The sequence below is a fragment of the Anolis carolinensis genome, chromosome 1 (genome assembly GCF_035594765.1).
Source record: "Anolis carolinensis isolate JA03-04 chromosome 1, rAnoCar3.1.pri, whole genome shotgun sequence".
Classification (NCBI taxonomy): domain Eukaryota; kingdom Metazoa; phylum Chordata; class Lepidosauria; order Squamata; family Dactyloidae; genus Anolis; species Anolis carolinensis.
In genome coordinates this window covers 103,438,434-103,460,531 of record NC_085841.1, presented here as the reverse complement: position 1 = coordinate 103,460,531, position 22,098 = coordinate 103,438,434, and the positions used below count along the sequence as shown (strand labels likewise).

Sequence of the window (22,098 nt, the reverse complement as noted above, 5' to 3'; positions counted from 1 at the left end):
CAATTAAGGTGGGAGAGAGGGTTGAATTTTGACACACACAAAAAGATATGAAAAGACTAGGAAGACTCCCACCTCCAACTCTGCCCTGATGTTCACACAGCTACCTGGCTCTGTCCATTGGAGGCCAGAAAAAGCAGCTTTTCCCATGTGATGTGATGTACCGCATGAGCACAAAGCTGAACTGGAACTGCACTTGGGTTGTAAGCAGAAATAAAAACAGTCCTCTCAGCATGGCTTTTTCTGTCCCATGACGACTAGATTTCCTTAAAATTCTGTCAACCATAATTTGGGGTTACAACTCAGGACAAAATTCCTCATTAAAATGAGAGTTTTAGTGATGAGGAAATTTCATAGCCTCCACCTTCACAGTGCCAAGTATTCTCCTGTTTCCACAGATTTTGGGAAAGGGGGAAGAAGTGGGTAATTGGCTCATCCCATGACCAGAGCCCACATGCTATGGCATGATGTCACACAGAGCTTTGCTGAGTTTGCAAGACTTGGAAACATTTTTTTTCAGATTATATTTTTATTCCACATTTTCTGGGGTAGGGAAAAACTGCAAATAAAAACACTTATTTTATTTGAGAAAACCCCTATCTAGGAATCCAGAGCAACTATATGATGAAGTTCCACCAAATGTTAACCATAGAATTATACACTAGAAAAGGATCTACAAATACATAGAGTAGTTTTCTCTTAGAAATCTCTTGTCGCTCCAGCACAATTCTATAGTCAGTTTCTGTGGAAGCTGATCATAGAGTCACACTGGAGGCTAGAGAATCCTAGAGGAAACATATTACTTACATCTGTTAATAATCAAATCCGCAAGTATGGAGGGATGACTGTACGAGCTGCAGCATATATGACCAATGGTGAAAGACCATAACTTCACAATCTTATGTCAGTTCCTTTACTCTTAAGAACTGTGCCACCTTGTAAGTTCTCCATTACCAACCATCTCAGTTGTGGTAGACCTCCAAAGCATCTTCTGGTTCTTGTCATGTTAATGACATTTTCCAAAGGCACACTAGACCACATATCAAGCTCTTGACAAAACCTCCTGATGAAAAAGAAACAACATATCCAAATCAGTCAAGTAAACCAAAGCGACCCATACTGTGTAAAGGAAGATGTGGGAGGGGAGCTGTTAAGGCAGTGCAGTAATAGACCAACAGTCACTTGATGCTGCCAGGGAAGAGAACACCTGCCAGCCATCAGATTGGGCTGGTTGCATTTCTCATCTGGCAAATAGGAGCTATAAATACTCATTGCCATCTTTTGTTCATGGAAGAATATAGCTCAGCACATGTGAGTCAGAATTGTGTGTGGATCAGGACTACTTCTGAAAGAATAGTCTGAAAACTTTGTGAAGCAGATGTTTAGATATTTGCTGCCCTCTTGTGGGCTGTGTAGTCACAGATCTCCAAAAAGCTTCTGGGTGCCTTTGGCTGTTGAAATTTTGCCTTGGTATTTTCTAGTGAATGTCTATTGCTTTGTAAAGGACAGTTTATATTTATGGCAATGTGTAGTAATAATTTAAATTGATCACTGTATATCTGACAAATGTGAAATGAACTTTTGGATAGCTCTCTAAACACTTAGATCTGAGCTATGCAAGCTGGGAAATTATGGAATTGTAGTCCAAAAAAGTACATTTTTCAAGCTCTGTTCATACTGTTCACAGTGCATCATAAAACTGCATACTGCAGTTATAACTGTGTTACATTAAGTTTAGCGTTATGTATCTTGATTTGTTTTTAATTACTACATTTCAATACTAATGTCAAGGCAATGCAGAGTTTATAGTATAGTACTAGGTGTGCCCTGCCACACGTTGCTGTGGCCAATTGGAATTGCACTGAATAGCCTTTGTGCTTCTAAGCCTGGGCGGTTTCTATATAGGGGCCTCCTTGTTTGGGCTGGTTGAATGGGACGGAGTGGCCTGATGGCTTACAAACCTGAGGGTTATCCATCTAGGGTATAGCCTGGTTGGGCTGGTTGAACAGGAGTGAATAGTCTTGCTGCTTGGAAGTCTGGCCGCTTTCTACCTTGTGGAATTGTTGGTTGGCCAGGTTGAATAGCAATGAATAGTCTGAGTGCAGGAAGTATGAATGTTGCAATTAATTACCTTGATTAGCATTGAATGGCCTTGGAGGTTCAAGGCCTGGCTGTTTCCTGGTTGAGGGAATTCTTTGTTGGGAGATGTTAACTGGGTCTGATTGTTTCTTGTCTGGAATTCCCCTGTCTGGAATTGTCCTGTCTTGTGAGTGTTGGTTTGTATTTACTGTCCTGATTTTAGAGATTATATTGTTCTGTTTTCTTATTAGAGCACAGTAATTCTTACATATGATATATAGTAATGTTATGTAGTAATTACTGTATTTTCGAATTTAGCATCCAAACATTGCCACATTTAGTAGATAAACATTGAGTACTATAAGGCAGACTACCTTGGGTAATCGAGAAAATTGGATAAGTGATGCTTGTTTTGGAGGCCAAGTGTGAATGTTGCCATTGGCGTGCTTGATTAGCACGGAATGGCCTTGCAGCTTCAGTGCCTGGCTGCTCGTTGTCTGTGATGGTTTTTATTATTGTTGTTGTGGTTGTTATTGTTATTATGAGAATTGAGGGGTAAATTGAGGGAAAGAGGAGTAGAAAATGTAAGTAATTGAGGGAGAACTCTTCCTCCTTCCCTTCCTCGATCCTCAGACTGTTTCCCTCATGACAATGAGGAGGAAGAGGAGGAGGAGCATAGTGACGCCTTCTTTTCCTTTGTGCCGGGGCAAAGGAGGTGGAGGAGGTCCCGGAGGAGGGTGGCCGGGGAGGAGGTCTGGCCGCCGGGCCTTCTCCTTGCTGCCTCCCCCGGGCCTGCTCCCAGCCAGGCCTCACCAGAGGGCGGTGGCGGGGGCTTTATGCAGGCCTTGCCGCTGCGTGGAAGCGACCGTTGAGGGGAGGGGTTGGGGAGTGTGTTGGACACGCGCCTTTTCGTGTATGGTGCATGCGCTCTTCATATTTGCCGGTTTTGCAGGTCCCGGTTCCGTTTTGGGGGTTCGGTTGTGTTGTATGAACCTTGAGGCAAGGGTTTTGTGTTGTTTTGTCAAGTTTGGTGGTTCTGGGGCATATAGTTGTGTTGTTATAGTCATGGCGCAAATAACTTTACCTTTAGATAGATAGATAGATAGATTTGTCAGGTCTATTTTTAACATTAATTCTCAAGCAACCAGAAACTACATTTATCCGTAATCTACCAATCCCCATAGGTGCTCAACTGAGAATCTAGTGCATAATGTTTGTTTTGGACTAAGTCCTAACTGGCAAATGCTTCAATGAGTGACTCTACTCTGATACATAGGGACACGTGTGCTAAGTTCCTACTCAGACGTGCTTGCTAAATTCCAGCATGATGCATGATGCGGCTTGATGAACAGCTTTTATGGACTGCAGAAGTCATCCAAGAGTCTTCACGGCCATCATTATTTATTTATTTATTTATTTATTTGTTGTTATTTCATACATTTATATCCCATCCTTCTCATCCCCAGGGGGGATGAAGGACTCAGGGCGGCCTCACAACCAGCAAGCATTAGATGCCACACACAACAATTCTAATAACAGTTACAATTAAAACAAAAAGTTGAACATCAATTATAAAAATATACATTTAAACTTACATCAATTCAATATGAAGTCATTATCCAGGGTCTGTCCATTGTCATTCACATAAATCACTTCATTATTATTGCTGCATCTGCTGCTCAAATGTCTGGTTCCACAACCATGTTTTAAGGGAAGGGGCCAACTTTATTTCGTTAGGAAGGGTGTTCCACAGACCGGGGGGGGGGACACCACACAGAAGGCCCTATCTCTCTTCCCCACCAATCTTGCTTGCGAGAATGGTGGGATCCAGGGCAGGGCTTCCTCCAATGATCTTAACCTCCAAGGCGGATCATAGAGGGAGATATGTTTGGACAAGTAAGCTGGACTGAAACTGTGATCATCCCCTTCCTTTTCTTTAATACAAGATTAGAGAGCCAAATTGCCCTGCTTCAAGCCCCCCCCCCCCCCAGTTGAATGCTATACCCCCAATTACCACTAACAGGTTATATGTCACTTCCTGTTTTAAAAAAAGCCTTTTCCTAGGCCTAAAATGGCCTGGCTGGGTAAAAGCATGGCAGTCATCCCCATCCCTTGTTCCTTTTGAGGCACTTCAGTATAAAAAAGAGTTTTGGAAAAAAAATTGGGCGGGGGGAGAGTGGGAAGGCCTGGGAGCCACAAAAATTATTCTTGAAGGGCTACATGACAGCCATAGACTGAATGTTATCTACCTATGCTTGGAAGGGAGCAAGACTCCATTCATAGCCTTTACCAGACTATGAATGAATGCACATTGTTGCTTGTGATAATGAACTAAACTCCTGTTTGCTGTAACATGAAGTGCAGATCTTGCTGGGCGTATGCTGTTTCTGCTTAATGAGAACCCCAAGCTATTGGATAACAGAAAAATTCTATCTATTGTCGTTTAGCATTGTCTTTCTGCAACGTATAGCGCTATTAATTGGAATATACATGATGATACATATACTTTTTCTTCTATGTGAGACCAAAGGGCATCTCTGTAAATCTATCTATTAAAATTTTATACTTCTGTTTTCCAGATGTTACAACTGTGGTGGCCTCGATCATCATGCTAAGGAATGTACTCTACCTCCACAGCCAAAGAAGTGCCATTACTGTCAGAGTATCATGCACATGGTGGCGAACTGCCCACATAAAACTGTTCCGCAGCAGCCCACTAGTTATCAGGGAAGATACGAAGCAGAACCCCAGCCTTCCACATCAGCGTTCGTGAGAGAAGGCGGAGGGGCCTATGGCTACACGTCTCCATCTTATTCTCAGGAGGGAAGGGCAGAAATCTTAGAACGGTCACCACAAGAAGCCACTTCAAGTAAGATATCTCTATCACCTGAAGAACAAAGCCGAAAAGGGCCCTCTGTCCAAAAAAGGAAAAAGACTTAAAGAGCTTTCATTACAGCCCTTTGTCTCCTTACCCTCTTGGGATGTCTACCTCATTCAAGCACAAGGAGCATAATGCCACTCGTCTTGCAGCCAGCCTCAGATTCTTAACTACTGTTGTAAAACTACAGTCTTTTCCAAAATGAAACAGACCAGTCGCTCTGAGCAAATTTCATTTTAGCATAAGATAATATTTTTATTGAAGTGATTTGGGTATACAAACAAACAAACAAGCCAAGGTTTCCATTGTGCTTATGAGCCACCATAAAATTTTGGTCTGTTTGTTCCCCTGCCTTTGCTCTTCTAGTGCACTGCTTCTTAAACTGTGGATCCTGACCCCAAATGGGATCCTCTTACCTCAGTGTTGGAGCCCAAACAAATTGGCAGCAGTAAACATTATCTACAGGTTGTTTTAGACATTCACACTGTTGTGCAGTGTTTTCAGTGTTTGCAGAAGATGCTTCAGCTTGTTTGAAAAGTCTTGTAAATGCTGATTTGTTATGAGTTAATGTCTATATACCTGGGCTCATGTAAAAGTTTCTCGGGCCAAAAGGGATTCCAAGTGGAAACATTTAAGAAGCCCTTCTACAGCAACCAAATGATGATGATAGTAATAAATCTGTATTTATATGCCACTTTTCTCCCACAATAGGAACCCAAAGCGGCTTCGAACACTTTAAAATACAATACAAACCAACTGCAATACAATAGAAAGCAAATGGAAGCATTTGCTTCCATTTTTCAAATAACCGCTTCAAGTAATGAATTGTGAATGTGGCTTGATTCATTAAACCACAGTGAAGACCAATTGCAGTTAAGGTGTGTAGGGTTTTGATTATTAGTAAACAGTGGTTAACCCAAAATGAAAATGAAAACCTTGGCTCTTTTCAAGGCATGCTGCAGGAGAGGAAGGGGAAGGGAAGAAAAATGTGTTATTCTGAACTGGCCCTTTGTTTGAGTTTGTATTGTCTCAAATATATACATTCAACGCTCAGTTTCCTTGGATACATCATCCCTTGGAAAGCAATAGTTTGAATTATATTTTGACTTATTATTCCTGTATTTTTTCATGTAAGATGTCATCTTTTTTCTCATGATAGAGAAAAAAAGAAAAGGGGTAAAATAACTGCAGAAATTATTTCATGAGAATCCAAAGAAATTTGATTACTTCAAACTGCCATGGTCGTGGTACTAAAGATATTAAGACATCCCTGTAGGCTTCAGGGTAGATTCCCCCCCCCTTTCAACTTCCCAAGTCAACAATGTTTTGTTGTTGTTGTTGTTCTTTTTTTAAAAGAATGTTCTCAACTTGAAAGGATAATGCCTTGCTTTAAAGATGCCTCATTATTGCCACAATGTTTAAAAATGGAGCTCCCCTCTTTTGCCCCTCCCACAAAGACAATGAATGTGTAGTTTTCTGTGCTGATATCTCATATATTGTATTAAATTAATATGGTTTTAATGCAGGTTACATGACTGTGAGGGAGAATGTATACGTTGAAATTATTGTTTAGAGTGGTATTGAAATACCACCTTGAATTTTGTATTTTGTGTAGACTTGGAGGTGTTACGAGGGCAGCAGTAGCAGCAGCAACCATTCCTTCTTCAGCTTCATCTACCACTACTTCGATATTATATAAGTGAATTGATTTCGATATGTTTTGGAAACTGTACACAAACTAAAAATGCAACATATTTGCCATTTGAAGGGAGGGGGAATCCAAAACAGACTACTTTTAATATGCCAGAGTTCAGGATCTTCATTTCTTGGAGAGATGTGCAACCAGTGCTTAAGAGGCATAGGATATGGGCGGCAGGGAGGAGAAAGTGACAGGAGTGGAGGTAATCTTTTCCCCCAGAGGTCAATTAACCCCTTGTTGGTCACTTTGGTGGGGCATTTTCTGGCAGCCCCCTTGCCCCCTCATTCCAAATCTTAAGAAGCACTTCAGCAAAGTCTACAATGCACTCTGCATTTTGTAGAGCCAATTTTGCCCGGGATCTGGGAGATATTGGGATCTGCTGCAGTGCATTCTAGGGCTTGTTTCAGACTTTCCTGTGACTTTCTTTCATACATTGTAACCCCTTTCATCTGTGCTGCAGTGCACATTGGCAGTGTGCGTTTTGTGGTTTCCAGTTGGCTTGGAGCCACATTAAATGGTCAGTATAGATGAGCCTTTTGTGTAGAAAGTCAGCCATGTCCATATCATTTGACCATGATCACATGCTGCCATTTCTTCTACAAACCAAATAATATCTGATGCTGATGGAACAATTTATAGTACTGTAGGTTGGGATCATTTCACATGCAAACTCCTGTTATAATGTAAGAGACTTCCTCAGGAATCCATTCCTAGTGCTACAGTCAGACTTGTTTGGCTTTGGCTAATATTAAAGCAACTTTTGTGTGTGTGGATTGCTCAGTTATAATTATAACCCAAGGACTTGAATTTGCCTGTGGATAAAGATGCTGTAGAAACCATCAAAGGAAATTCTGGGTATGGATGTATTAATCCAATTTCTGTGGGCCGTAATGTTATTTCCATTAAAATGTGTTACAGATGAAAAATAAGAGTTTGCAGAAATGCTTTCTACATAAGAAGGAAAGAAGGTAGATTGGTTGATTCTGAGTTCAAACATATTCCATGAAGGTTTGAACTACAATCTTCAAACTACACTTTCCTTCGTTGTGCCATCTGCAGTAGCAAGACCTGTTTTGATAGGACACCAACTCACTGCCTAGGTTTTCAGCAGAGAATATGAGCACACTTGTCCCTATGCCGATTTGTTTAGATGCTATATTTTTGCTGCTGCTGCTGCTACTGCTGCCAGGAAATGTATAAGGCTCAAAAGCCTCAGTAACAGGCACAAATCCTATGGAACTTTGCTTGAATTCCATGACAGTGTTTGAGAGAAAGGAAAATCTCAACAGTTTACACCGAAGTTCTTGGTGTGCTACAATGCAAAGGGTTTTATTTGACGATACTGAATGTGATATATGTATAGAGGAATACGTCCTTGCCTTATGTAAGGGTTGTAAACTTATTTAAGTTATGTAGACAAATCAAAGTGGCATTGCATATCCTTTTAGCAGGTATGATAACTGTGTTAAACAGCAACAATGTAAACCTAGATCACTGAAAGTTAAACCAAAGTTCCTCAACCTATATATATATGTATATATATATATATATATATATATATATAGTATGGTGGAAATGATTGATTTGATACTTTCCCATGTTTACATACTTCAAGACCTGACATTATTGTGAAATGAATAATTCCAGCAACCTCAGATTGAATTTCTAAGAGAGGCTATCAATCCTGTCTTATTATTAAAATTTATGTTTTATTTTTATATATCAGAGGATGATCACTATTCCAAAATAGCCTTCTCAGGACAAAGAACCTTACTCAGGGAAAATGCCATGTAATTCATTTTTCTTCTATTCTTTTGCAGATGTTCTTGTTTTTAATTGCTTGCTCAGAAATAACCAAAAATACTTTTATACAGCTATTTACTACTATATACATATTATAAGCTACCTCTGTTTACATAGAGATGAGTTTGTGAGAGCTCACATAACTGTTTTTTTTCCCATTATACTTTCCCTTGCCAAAAGAAGTGCAGTAGTATTTCTGTTCCAAAGTGAACATATGTGACTTGACGTTGACAAATATGGCTGACTTTCAGAGTACTGGAGTGGGCAGCTTCTCCCCATTTCTGAAATTCTATGCCACATTGTTTACATAGGGAATAGTAAAGTTATTCTGTTTACAGCAAACAACTACCTCAAACCTACAAGCAACATCTTTGTGCTGCTCAGGCCTTAACGTGGCTGTTGATCCTATGGTACATACCGAGTGTTGTTTTAATGCGGCAATTAACAGTCTCTGCCTCTGTGACTTGCTTTCACTGCAAATGTTAGGACAACTGTGTGCTTCACATTTTTTAAAATGATGCATTCACTTGAAATTGTGTGAGTGTCTTTCTTAAAGCTTAGTTTTATTTCTGCCTGAAAAAGAAATTGATACACGCAAACATGCACAAAGACAACTGATTTTCCTTAGTATATGGAAATTAATTAGCTGTTCACTACAGTAAAATTACAGCATTTTATTTTATTTTGCTCTGTTACTACGGTCAAAAGACTTTGAAACAAGCTACAGGGGAGAATGGGGCACGGAGGCTTAAAGCTAACTCTCTTAGAAGGGTCATTTCGCCATTGGCATCTCTCCTGCCCTCTCAAAATGTATTGTGACTGATCTCTTTTTAGACAGTTGAGAATTTTACCAGATTCCATATTGAAATCAGTAGGGATTGTGCCACTTAATTGATACAAAATACTATATGCACACTTGCATAATGTCTCTTAGAAAGACCATTCTGGAAGAAGAAAAAACCAGGACAATTACTTAGGAGCTGTTTGAGTCCTAAAATTTGCTCTAAAATGTGATTCTTTTGCCAAATAAAGGCAACACAATTCTTTGTTTTCATTTTTTTAAAAACCATCTTTAATTTGTGCTAGTGGTATCCCAAAGTTACTTTAGTATGTAGTTTTGTGGATGGAGACCCATAAAAGTGTTTGTAGTCCTTGTGACCTTCTTTGTAAGGAAAAATTAAAAAGAATGTGGGAAGACCTCATTAAGTCTTAAAGCTAATTTAAATTAATTTATCTCTAAGAAATGTTTATCATAAAAAATATATGTGTGTGTGTTTTCCTCCTCCTTGTGTTATGACAGATATGAAAGTAATTGGGAAAAAGATGTGTGTGCAGATGCACTGAATTTAATTTTACTAGATGTCTCGAATGAGATTTGATTACTTTGTCTTTGCTCACTTTTAAAGACTTGTTAAATATGTTTTGTTCTGTTGTATATCGACAGCATTTTGATGCTGGTTGTATTGTGACATTGTGACTAGCTAGTGATCAGATATTGGCATAGGAACAAAAGGCTTTATCAGACAGTAACATGGGATGTGGGAATGTTTGAGGAGAACAACTTTTGACCTCTGGGCCACATTCATCTCTCTGATGGATGTATGGATGTCTGATCTCCACAACCCAGAAACCCCAGATACAGAAGAAGGGTGAAGATGAGCAGATTTGGTGGTAACAACAGGGCAAAGTATTTTAGGAGGTGTCCTAAAATGAAATTAGTTGCTTCTTAGGCTTTTAGGACTAGGACCGTGAGCTTGAAGCTACTTTTCAAGCACACAGCTTTTCTTTCGAAAGTGCAAGTTGCCAGCCAGCACAACAAACTCAGAATAAAACTGAATGTTAGAAATTATTTGGGCATTTGCTATAACAGTTGCTAACCTAAAATGGCACACACGTTCTGAGAAGACATCATATTGGTTTTGACTACCTCTTGCATTTTATTACTTTTTTTTTTACTTACAAATTGGTTAATGAGTATTTCCAGAATGGCTTGAATCTGTATATTGTTCATAGGAAACCCAATAGCCAGAGACCAAAGTGAACATTGATATCTATGCGTCTTGAGTATTGTCTTTTTTTCTAGTGTTTTTAAGCCTGTCCTCTCTAGTGTATAGATTACCTCATGGTCCATTTTGATTCATGTTTTGTTTACAAGGTATAATAAAGAAAATCACTTGAATTGTTTAGGTCTTTTGAAAGAAAAGACAGTTGATTTTTTTAAAAAAAACTTTTAGTTTTGGAACATCGTTTTTTTCCTCCTTCATGTTTACTTACTGTCTCTGTCTTGTTGGATTGAAGCACTGATTGCCTTTCTACATATCCTGTATTTTATATTTTCATTTAATGCCTATTGCCTAATGTTTGTATTTCTATCAATCATTGATATGTGACTGAGGTTTAAAAGGATTACATGATGAAAAATAAAACATGTAACATTGGCATTTATCCAAAGCTGCTGAGATTTTATTACAATTCATTCGAAATGGGAATTGGGATGATGCATTTACATCAAAAGAACCACTTTTCCTAAACTAGTGAAAATATGAGGATCATGAATATAAGGCGGTCATGAATGTGTGACCTAGAATTCAGTATTCATAACTGCCTTAGTGAGTTCTGGCCAACATCATTTTGTGCCTGGCTATGGGGATGAAGCCAAGTTTCAGACCTTGACATCCAACCACAAAGCATGAATGAACATGAGGGACACCTCTGGTGCTTTTTCAGTGTATTGGGGAGAGGGAGAAAGGAAATACCAACCCTTCCAGCCCTCAAAAAAGGACAATGTGTGTACTGGAAACCTATGCATGGCTATATTCTTAATAAAATACCTGCCATACTGATCTATATTTGTTGGAAACTGCTTTGAGTCCCATTGGGAGAGAAAAGCGGCATAGAAATTAAGTAAGTAAGTAAATAAATAAATATTTTGAAAAACAGGAAGACCATGAAAAAATGCATATGAAACAGATTTTCTTTGCAAATCATTAGAACTAAATTTTCAGCATAGGGTGAAAGAGTATATTGATGTTTTATTAATAACTATGCAAAACAGCAGGAATCAATACATGTAAGTAGGAGAAAATAAATGCTGTTGCAAAGTGTGCTCAAAAGTTATTATTAAAATTATTTAATTGAAATTGAAATTTGAAATTAAGTATATAGAAATGACAGTGATACGTAAAATTGTAATTTCAGTGTTTTGTGAGCAGAAAAAAGAGTTGTAAATTTTCGTATGTCACAAATTCCAGAACGTCCATTCCAATGGGAAAAGATGCAGGTTCTCATAGGCTGGATGGTAATCCCGTACTAAAATGACAGGTTCCTGCTTGCCTCATCAATTCCTGCTCGATTAAGCAAGAATTGTTCTATGCACAAAAGTGATAAAGAGGTCTACAGCTTTTACTGCTTCCGCTGCCCCATTGCAGCACATGTGGGAGCCACATAAATCACTCTCTGGGCGGAAGATTGCCAGTAAGAGCCACACATGTGCAAAGCTAGTCAAAATGACAGATGGTTCCTCTACTACATATGAGGGCTTCAAGTGGCTTAAAAATGAGATCAGCAGTGATTTGACAGCTAACTTTGGTTTTGGAATTGTCCTTATACTTTTGCTGAGAAGCACACAATCTATTTTCTATGTTTTAAACTGTTCTGAACCTTTTATAACATGTTGCACCATATATTGTTTTCCCTGTATTTTCTTTTACTGTTGTGCTATAACTCACCTTGGAAGAAAGACAGTTATATATTAAACAAAGAAAGAAATCTCTGGTTTCCTTAAAAACAACTTTGAGAACACTAAGATATAATGAACAAATAATGAAAGGGGCAGGAAAAGTAACTGCAAATTCACATTCATGTACGCCTACTGAAAACGAACAGACATCTGAATTGTTACCAATTCCACATCCTTTCAACAAGACCCCACATATGAATACAGTGTTAACATCTACCTCTCAGAAGGGAAATTCACTCCTGAAAGAGTTATCATAGAGAAAGGTATCTCAACTGAAGTTTTCCACAACAAGCAATTTTTTTTCAAAATCCAATCATCACAGTGACAAAGTGAAGTGAAATCTTCTGAACAGGGGAGGGCCCAGACAGAAAAACAAAAACCACTGGAGTGTTATTCTTTCCCTTTGCTATCCAAAGCTAGCTAGCTAGCTAGCTGTCTGTTTGTCTGTCTGTCTATCTATCTATCTATCTATCTATCTATCTATCTATCTATCTATCCGTCTATCTGTCTATCTGCTGTTACACTTAAAAATGTACCTATTTTGACAGAACCTATCTGTACACCGATAAAAAAACAGTAATTTTGTGAAATGAGACCTGAAACAGATCATAAGTATCCAGTTAGCCAGCTATTTGATATATTGGTTGTTATGACAGCAATCTCACATTTCTCACTCAGATTCTACTCTTCTTCAAATACTAAGTTATCCTCTATGGAGTTCCAGTGCTGAAGCTGTGTTTCCTACAGGATACATCAGCAGGAGAACCTCTCTAAACCTGGCCATGATGGATAAGACCCAAGCTAAATGTAAGCAAACCACTCTTGCTCACTATTCCTCCCCCCCACTTCGTAAATTTATGTGTTTGGGAAAGATCAGTATTCTAGAAACCTGAACTGACCATGTGCATTTTGAAATCGGAAATTGTGGCTTTTGAAATTAGACCAAGAGAAGTACGTTGCCAAGAACTATGTCCCCTGTCCCCCCAGTGTGCTGCTCAGGAAAAGTAATTCAATCCTCATTTCCACAAATATTAATACATCATGTCTACATTTATTTAATGCTTCTGAATAATATTTTGAACATTCATTTGTAAATGTCTATATGTTATAAAGCAACTAAATATTATTGGCCAGCCCATAAATATACATATACATATTTAACTATGTGTCCCCTCCTAATCTACTTTAAGAGCCAACAGTTGCTCAGTGTAGCTGCTGCTTGTTAAAATACCATAAATTTAGGTGATATTTGTAATAGAATGTGTAAGTCTAACTTACGCATTTGTAACTCAATAGGATGTCAGTCATAGTTTACTCCGTGTTGCTAGAAACCGTTCCTTAATTTAAGTGGGTTGTTGGATACATAGTTGAACAGCTCCAGAGTAATAATACTAAGGATATTTATTGTATTTCTTTTTCATTTTTGAAAGGAAAAGTATGTGCACTAAGCAACTCTCCACATGCTATTTGTGTCATAGAAGACTGGACTTAATTGTGGCTTCAGTCAATACATCAGTGAAATTTCACTTCAACATCACCTTTTACAACAAAGGTTGGTGGGGAATTCAGGTCCCAAGAGTACTTTGTTCAGGAAACCAGGATGTGGTTTTAATAGATTATTAATCTCCAAGGAGGAAACTATGGAGGTACATTACAAACTGAAGTGCAGTCATTTACTAGAACCGGAAGGGATTTAGTTGGAAATTCTGATCACAACATCCAGCTGAATCCCAAAATGATTTTGTAACTATTTCTTATATAGCTGAAATCATTACCCAAAGTGCAGTTTTATATCCCAACTGCTTAGAAGTGAAGCATTCCTTGTCTTTCTTTCCACAAGTCCCTTTTGTGGTTAGAGGGTCAAATTAGCTCAGAAATGCTCATGAAGAGACTAGCTTTCCAGGCCTGTGAGAGAACAATTGTTTTTGTAATCCAACATCTGTTCTTATTACACAAGCACACATCCCTTTTCTTATGCAGAATTTGTACAAGCAAAACATTAGTTTGTTTCTAGGACTTCTGTGGAGCAGAAAGTTTTTCTTGCACACCATTGAAGGAATAAAGGCATACAAACAATGGTAAGAATTAAGCAGTTGGTCATGGACATTTGTTGTCTTAAATATTCTGAGATAACAGGCTGCACATGCTTTGAATACTCTTCCAGGTAGCATTAATAAATCTTTCAGGGCTTTGTAAAGGTGTTTGGGCTAAACTAGCCAAAAGAAAAGGTCTGTAATTCATTCTGCCATTCATACTACCTTTAAAGGATAAATGCAGACTTCCACTTTGGGATTAGAAAAGGCAAAGTTTATCACTATTTTCAAGTTCAAGTCTACAGTGATGCTCCCACATCACGGCAAGTTACTTACATTACTTTGATTGGAACCTTGAAGCTATGTTGCCCCCACAAAACCAGTCTCATATGCAAGTCATTCCTACGTTATAAGAGAGTGGGACAACATCAAGGAGGTGTTCTGTTCTTTTCCTGTAGCTGAATGCACCGCAAGGACACCATCTGCAGGGGCCTCCCAAGGACCCTCAGATTCCTGCAGATGCCTCTTGCAACAATTTTGATTGATGGTCCAAAGTTCCACAAAAAACTACTGAACACCAGGCTTTCCCTGCTATTCATCACAGTCCATTGAGTTAATCTGTGAGGTCTGCATAAAGTCATGGAGAATTCCTGAGAATGTCAAGCCTCAACACACAAAATGGAGCACATGAGATAGACCACTGCGACCTCACAAAAACAGAATCACATGATGATACAATTTCTCCCTCTTCTGTGGAAAACCTGTCGAACAGAGTGTTGTGGCTCTATGCATGTTTGCCATAGATATGATTGCTGCTGATTATTATTATATTTTGGTGATTTCAGAATGTCTTTCATTGCTACTAGACTACTTTTTAAATAACTGAACCTTTCATAACTGAAATCAATACAATGGGTCTATAGAATAAAGGTAAATGTTTCCCCTTGACATTAAGTCTAGTCGAGTTCGACTTTGGGGGGTGGTGCTCATCTCCATTTCTAAGATGTAGAGCTGGCGTTGTCCGTACACGCCTCCTTGGTCATTTGGCTGGCATGACTGCATGAAGCGCCATTACCATTACCTTCCCGCCAAAGCAGCACCTATTGATTCTTGTACATTTGCATGTTCTCGAACTGCTAGGTTGGCAGTAGCTGGGGCTAACATCAGGAGCTCATCCCATCCCACAGATTCAAACCACCGACCTTCCGGTCAGCAAGTTCTGCAGCATAGCGGTTTAACCCCCTATGCCACCACCACCCGTCTATAGGATAGACTGCCACAAAATTCTGAGTTGTCTCCAAAACAGCCCCTCAATGTCTCATCATGGAATGATAAGCTTAAAAACTTACCATCAGACTTTTGATCATGAATACAGTCAATGTGACTCAAGAATCACTTGCTTATTCTCAGTACCAATGTGACATATAAGATGGCCAGTAAAGGAAATGCATACAAATGAAGATTTATTAGGCAAGGCAGGAGTTCAATACATTTTAATAATGGTATTGTACAGAAAAGTTAAATGTATCTTTCTCATACATACACTCATTAAAAAAACAAAACAAAACAGTCCAGTTATTAACAGATTGACTCTATAGATGTGACACAATATGGAGGTGAATTGCTCTTAGAAACAATTCTGATCGATCCAGTTCAGCCACATTCATTCTTACATTATTTGTCTGACTATAGAGGAGAGCAGTCTTTCCATAGAGAATTACATCAGGAAAGGATGCAATTTGAGATGCTTTACATGAAGAAAAGTACTTATAAGATTGTTCCAGAAATTAGAATTTTAATACTAAATTTCACAATTATCAGTTTAAAGGGTCTATACATGTAGAATTGAAAAAATATACTTATTCACATCAAGTAGTGGTATCTCTTTTTGCTGACATCCTAATGACAGACATTCTTTCTTCTCAAGGATATAGCCTTTCCATTAAAGTGTTTGCCAGTACAAGCCCCATACAAGATGATGTTGGTGCTTTGTTTGCAGCACCAGATATTACTATAACAGCTGTTAAAATGTAGAGAAAATTAAGCATTTAAACTCTCACACTTTTCAGGAGAGCTATGCTTAAGTGCACACACACAAAAAATCCAGTTTAAACCAATGGGACTGAAAGTGCTTCTCTTCAGTTGGAAATGCTGTACATCAAATTATGCCCTAGATATGTATTATGAATGGAACTAAAATAAAAAGGCACTATACCACGTCTTCTGATCACCATTTAGCCAGAGAACATGTTTCACTATTATCAATAAACATATTTATTTTAAAGTGCCAGGCCTACAACTGTGGGAAATGTGCCAGAGCATGTTGCAAAGCCAATAAAAAAAATCAGGATAATCTATTAGTCAAAGCTGATTTTGATGGGTTAAAAAGCCAGAATAAAATTTTATAACTTGCACTGCATTGCATTTCATATGGTTTCACTGCAATATAATTTAAAACAAAAGGCCTTTCTCTCTCCTGTTTAAAACTTCAATTCTAAATGCAATTAGAATTGGGCCACAGTGGTGCAATGGGTTAAACCCTTGTGCTACCGAACTGCTGACTTGAAGGTTGGCAGTTTGAATCCACAGGATGAGGTGAACTCCCGCTATTAGCCCTAGCTCTTGCCAACCTTGCAGTTTGAAATCATGCAAATGTGAGTAGATAAATAGGTACCGCTTTGGTGGGAAAAGGCAAAAAAAGACGCTCTAAGCAATCATGGCCACCACATGACCAGGAGGTAACAATGCAGGCTCCCCGGCTTAAAAAATGGAGAAGAGCACCTCCTAGAGCCAGAGATGAGCACCTCCTCCAAAGCCAGAAATGAAAGAAGTCTTTGCCTTCGTGTTGTGTTTCTCACTGTATATTATTGTAAATAAGGCATTGAATATTTGCCATTGTCTGCTTATATATACTGTAATCTGCTCTGAGTCCCTTTGAGGAGAAGGGCAGAATATAAATAGTGTATTATTATTTTTGCCTCAATACAACCATTTGCTGTGGTTGTAGATACTCTAATAAATCTGCGGAGGAGAAGACCCTGTATTGTGCAGGGAGAACATGGCAAAACTTGCAGAACACTGCGTGCCTTCTACCTCTAAGAAGGTAGCTTCCACGTGCTTAGAGAACACTGCTATGGGTATTTACTAGTGGAACTGCTATGGTAAAGAACAAACAATAAGAGGCACTCATATATTTCCTGGCTTGGGAGTTAACACCATCTTCTCCTAGTGCTTGCATATATCCTTTACTATGTTAAAAAACTATTATGTTAAAAAACAACAACAAAAAAACAGGATTTTCATCATATCCATGGGACCCGTATCTGTGGTTTCATTTAACTGCACCTAGTAAAATACGTCCTAGTCCTCCAATGCAATTATATTGCATGCGTCTGCCAGAAGACGTTAGTTCAACAGGTGTCATTTATAATCCGTAATTCTGCTAGCCATGGAAAGTCTGGGAATGTATCCCATAAGGATATGGGGGATTGCACTGTACACAGTGTTAATGAGTCAAGGGTTGTGTAATGTAATGCTTTGAACGATGGACTAGGACTCTGGGAGACCAGGGTTTGAATCTTTGCTCAACCATGGAAACCCACTAGGTGATTCTCCAAGCCACATTATCTCAGACTAAGAGAAAGGCCATAGCAAACCCCCTCTGAATAAACCCAGCCAAGAAAACCCTGAAACTGGTTTGCCTTAGGGTCACCACAAATCAGAAACAACCTGAAGGCACACAAGGGCAACAGCAACCTGGGGTTTCCAAGATTTCTGATGAAGATGCAGAATTGATGAGCAGTGTTTGTTTCTGGGGGGGGGGGGGGGAGTTAGGTCTGGGATGCCTCCTCTGTTGCTGTGTGTGCTTGTGTGGGTGACTGCATATGTGTTTGTGTGTGTACACAGGAAGTTTCCCTCTCTATTGACAAAGATGAGGGATGCAAAAATGGCTTTAAGCCATGCTGTAACAAAAAAACACTATTTTCAGACAATATGGTTAGGATCAATATATAATCATTCTTAAGGTAGGCATTTGGTGGCAATATAAAGTGAAATAAAACACACAACCATAATATTAACTTTTACAATCTCATCCACATGTCTTCCATCGCTACCACGTTTGTGCAATTCAGTAGAATTCAGTCCGCTGTTGTCACTGGTGAGATTTAGATGGTACAGCAGATGGAAACTCAAAGACATCATCCTCCACGCTTTCTTCAATTGGTTTCATTTTAGGTGATGTTCTTAAATGAGGAGATGGCTGACCTGTTAGTGTTTTAAAAATAAATAAAGTAATTCCTTAAATCTATGCTTCAACAACAACAACTATCATGGGCTATTCTCATTTCTAAAAAGGACATGCACATTTTTAATCTGGGGTCTGGCTCATCGAAGTGCACTGATTTGAGCCCTGGACTATGACTATGCAAGTCATACTCTTTCAGTCTCCGGCAGCCCACCTCTGAATAAATCTCGCCCCCCAAACCCTGTGATGAAGTTGCATGAAGGTCACCACAAGTCAGAAATGTTTCAGGTGAAACTTAGGCAAGCTAAAAGAAGTTATCCAGGTGCAAGAGAGTACAATAAGATAAAGATGAAATAGACTCATTGCTACTGCTTGATTATTTTCAGAAAACTTCAGGTTTCATTATCAGGACATTGATGTTCAAATACACATGAAATTAGGTGCATCATTTTGAAACACCTGAATTATTAATTATTTCTTAAAACAATTATCAGTCATCACCATGAATACCTGATAGAATTAAACATCAAATATATTTAACATAGAGAAAAACCATTGTAAAAGAAAGAAAAGAAAAAAGAAGAAAGTGGAGAAGAAGGGCAATGTAGGCAATAAAGGGCACACAGAATTAGGAAAATTCAAACAATATAAACTAATTAAAATATATATAGTTATAGCTCTATGTCCTTCTTTTTGAGTTTATCTAAAATGTATGCAAAAGAAAGGATTTTTAAAAGATTTGTATCCAGGCAGCATTTTAAAGCATTACATCAATTAAATGCATGCATTGAACTATTTTCTTTAAATTTAATTTTCTTTGCTGCTTTTACAGCATAACTACAGAATACCCTTGGACCTCAAACAGGTTTCAGAACTGTAGCAGGAATTGAGTGTTTTGGCATATGAAGGTACCAAGGTCTTGTTCCTAGAACCCTCCATAGGTTTACACAGATTCCCCAAAATGTCAAGACAAAAACAAAACGACCTAGACAAAACAAGTATTTGCTAGAAGTAAGGTGAATGGCTCCTCCTAGAGGACTGCCAGAAAAAAGTGTAGTCTGGGGACTTTGGACCACAAAAACTGCCTCAGAGGGATGCATGAGGCCCCAGTTAATGTAAATACAGCACTTGACTAGTTCACATTCACATAGGAGAACAAGTAACACTAAGTAACAAAATTTGGGGGAATCTCTTCCTGGTTTGAAAGTGTTATTTCCTGTTTAAGTGTACAGTACTTACTTTGAAAGTAGTTGTTATACTCCAGGAACTTTGTTTTTGTGGCTGTCGCAAACTGTGTTGAATTGGTTAAGACTCTATGGGCTTCATCACACTTGAGCATTTATCCACTTTAACCCACTTCAAATGCTGTGACTGCCTCCTCCAGAATTTCAGGGTTTGTAGTTTAAGGAGGGGCCTTTAAACTGTTCATTCAGAGAAGCCCTGGGCCTCCCTAAACTACAAACCCCAGAAATCTTCAGGAGGGAGTCACAGCATTTAAAGTGGATCAAAGTGGATAAAGCTCAAGCATGATGAGGACCTATGAGATATTCATTGGAAAACTATAGCAAAATGTGCTGCAGGATGTCTTGCAAAAACAAAGGTTTTGCAGTTTAATAAACGTTTCCCATGTTTTTATGATAGATCCAATTAGGAATAACTTTTATAACCCAGGAACAAAAATTGCGTTACACAGAAACCTAGAATTATTGGAACAATCCCTTTCACAGCTTGGTGCAATGGCACTGACTTTGCTAGCATTTTCTTGATAGGAATTCGTCTCTATGCTCACCCTACTCAGTGTGTACACTATGGTTCCCCCTCTTTTTCTTTTTCTATTGCAATTTTGTTGCAACTGTGCAGTTGCTCAGTGTTGGTATTCTTATGAGACCTTCCTCCACTTTGTAAAACTGGAACTGCAGTGGAAGTAAATGACTGCACCCCACAAAGTACTGGTAAAACAGTGGTACTAGCTTAATTGGCTGAATTTCCTGTCAATGAAAAACGATGATCACAATTCAAACACAATGCAACAACAGGAGAGACGTGATGTCATGTGGTAAACTCCAACCAAAAGTGCTTTTACTCTGCCATAATGATGCTTTATTAGTCTCATGGGATACAGTTCTAAGCCTAAACACACAATAGGATTACTTAATATCTGTTTATGGAACAGATTAACATTACTAAATCTCTGAATTTTACTATAAAGCAGGCATGGGCAAACTTTGGCCCTCCAGGTGTTTTGGACTCCAAGTCCCACAATTCCTAACAGCCGATAGGCTGTGGGAGTTAGAGTCCAAAACACCTGGAGGGCCAAAGTTTGCCCATGCCTGCATAAAGCATAGGTTTGGAAAAAAAAACCACACTATTTCTATGAATTGAGAATTGTTATTTTTATTTTAAAAACATTAATACCTTTTTTAAAAAGAATTTTTGTTAGTGTGTGATGGTGTCAACGGAAAACATCATGCTGTAAAGGATTCACTCCACAAACATACATTTCTTGTTGGTTATTTCCTTAACACAAAGGAAGAGTTAGGGTTTATATCAGTCACTATTTAACACACATACTTTCATTAGAAGTAATTTTAGTTTCAGGCCACAGAACTATATACAATATTTAGGAATTAAGCACCACTGCAAATACGGTAGTAGTGACACGAATGTCTGAGCAAATCTACATGCCATTCCACTGCCTTGAAGGCACATGAACACACAGATTTCCATGTACACTGATATTCTAGGATATACAAAGAAGAACCAGAATTGCAAAGACCTGTAAAGCAGCAAGTCATACTTCTAATAAATAAACATACAATTTCTACTAAGAGTTCCTGCAATGTGATAGGAAATTAACTCCTATACTGTACTTTTTGCTAATGCTAGTCCAAGACACATTTAATTTCCACAGTTTTTCTAGAGACAAAAATTAATACATTTTGTTGGAAAATATTCCCTTCACTTTGAAATAAAAAAAGGTTTCTGTTTTCCCAACCACTGTGTGCACTGCCTGAGGTGCAGGTCAGGAACTAAGACAACATATCCAAAGATGTATGCACAGGGATAGTATCACAACTAAATCTGAAAATTGCCCCACATGGGCAATTATGAGCAAAGAGACTCTGTGTTTGTCTGTATATGTATTTATCTCCTTGTTCATACTTTTATATACGTACATATTTCCATGTGTAGAAGTGGTGTATGGAATTTGATTTGCAATGGTCCACTCCTACTACTTTTAATGTGATCATTGTGAAGACTGACAATGCTGTCCCTCCCCCCCCCAACACACCCACACCCACTCTTTTTATATATTTCCTCTGAAAAATGATACAATGTAAGAGGACAAATGGAACTGAATAAATAGAAAGCAATCTATGAACATATTAGTGGGACTCCTCTCTCTTGCTGTTGGCACAGATCTAGCCACAGTTTCCCCATGTTTTCTCTGATTTCTGCTGTGTTGTAGTTGGGTCAAGGGGCAGTAATGGTTCTATGGGTGAAACAGCTGGAAGGAGAAAAAGGGCTAATAGTGAGCAGGTTCTTAATGAAGAACAAGTAAAGCAGGTCCGGGAAATACTTATGGCTCCTTCAGAGGATGAGACGTTTTATGGGTTTTCTAGT

At 38.6% G+C, this 22,098-nt stretch overlaps 2 protein-coding genes across 4 annotated transcripts in view; one reads left to right on the top strand and one right to left on the bottom strand.

Annotated features, from left to right (window-relative positions):
- Positions 1-10,901, top strand: part of lin28b (lin-28 homolog B) — a 133,026-nt gene extending 122,125 nt beyond the window's left edge. For all 3 annotated transcript variants that reach the window (XM_008119963.3, XM_008119964.3, XM_008119965.2), the window contains one exon: positions 4,656-10,901. In XM_008119963.3, the coding sequence (XP_008118170.2) occupies positions 4,656-5,016 (361 nt within the window). In that variant the 3' untranslated portion in view covers positions 5,017-10,901. The remainder of the gene's footprint in view (positions 1-4,655) is intronic.
- A 4,804-nt stretch (positions 10,902-15,705) lies between these two features.
- bves (blood vessel epicardial substance) overlaps positions 15,706-22,098 on the bottom strand; it is a 74,086-nt gene continuing 67,693 nt past the window's right edge. Inside the window, exon 12 of the mRNA XM_062983728.1 lies at positions 15,706-18,494. Within this exon, the coding sequence (XP_062839798.1) occupies positions 18,382-18,494 (113 nt within the window). The 3' untranslated portion in view covers positions 15,706-18,381. The remainder of the gene's footprint in view (positions 18,495-22,098) is intronic.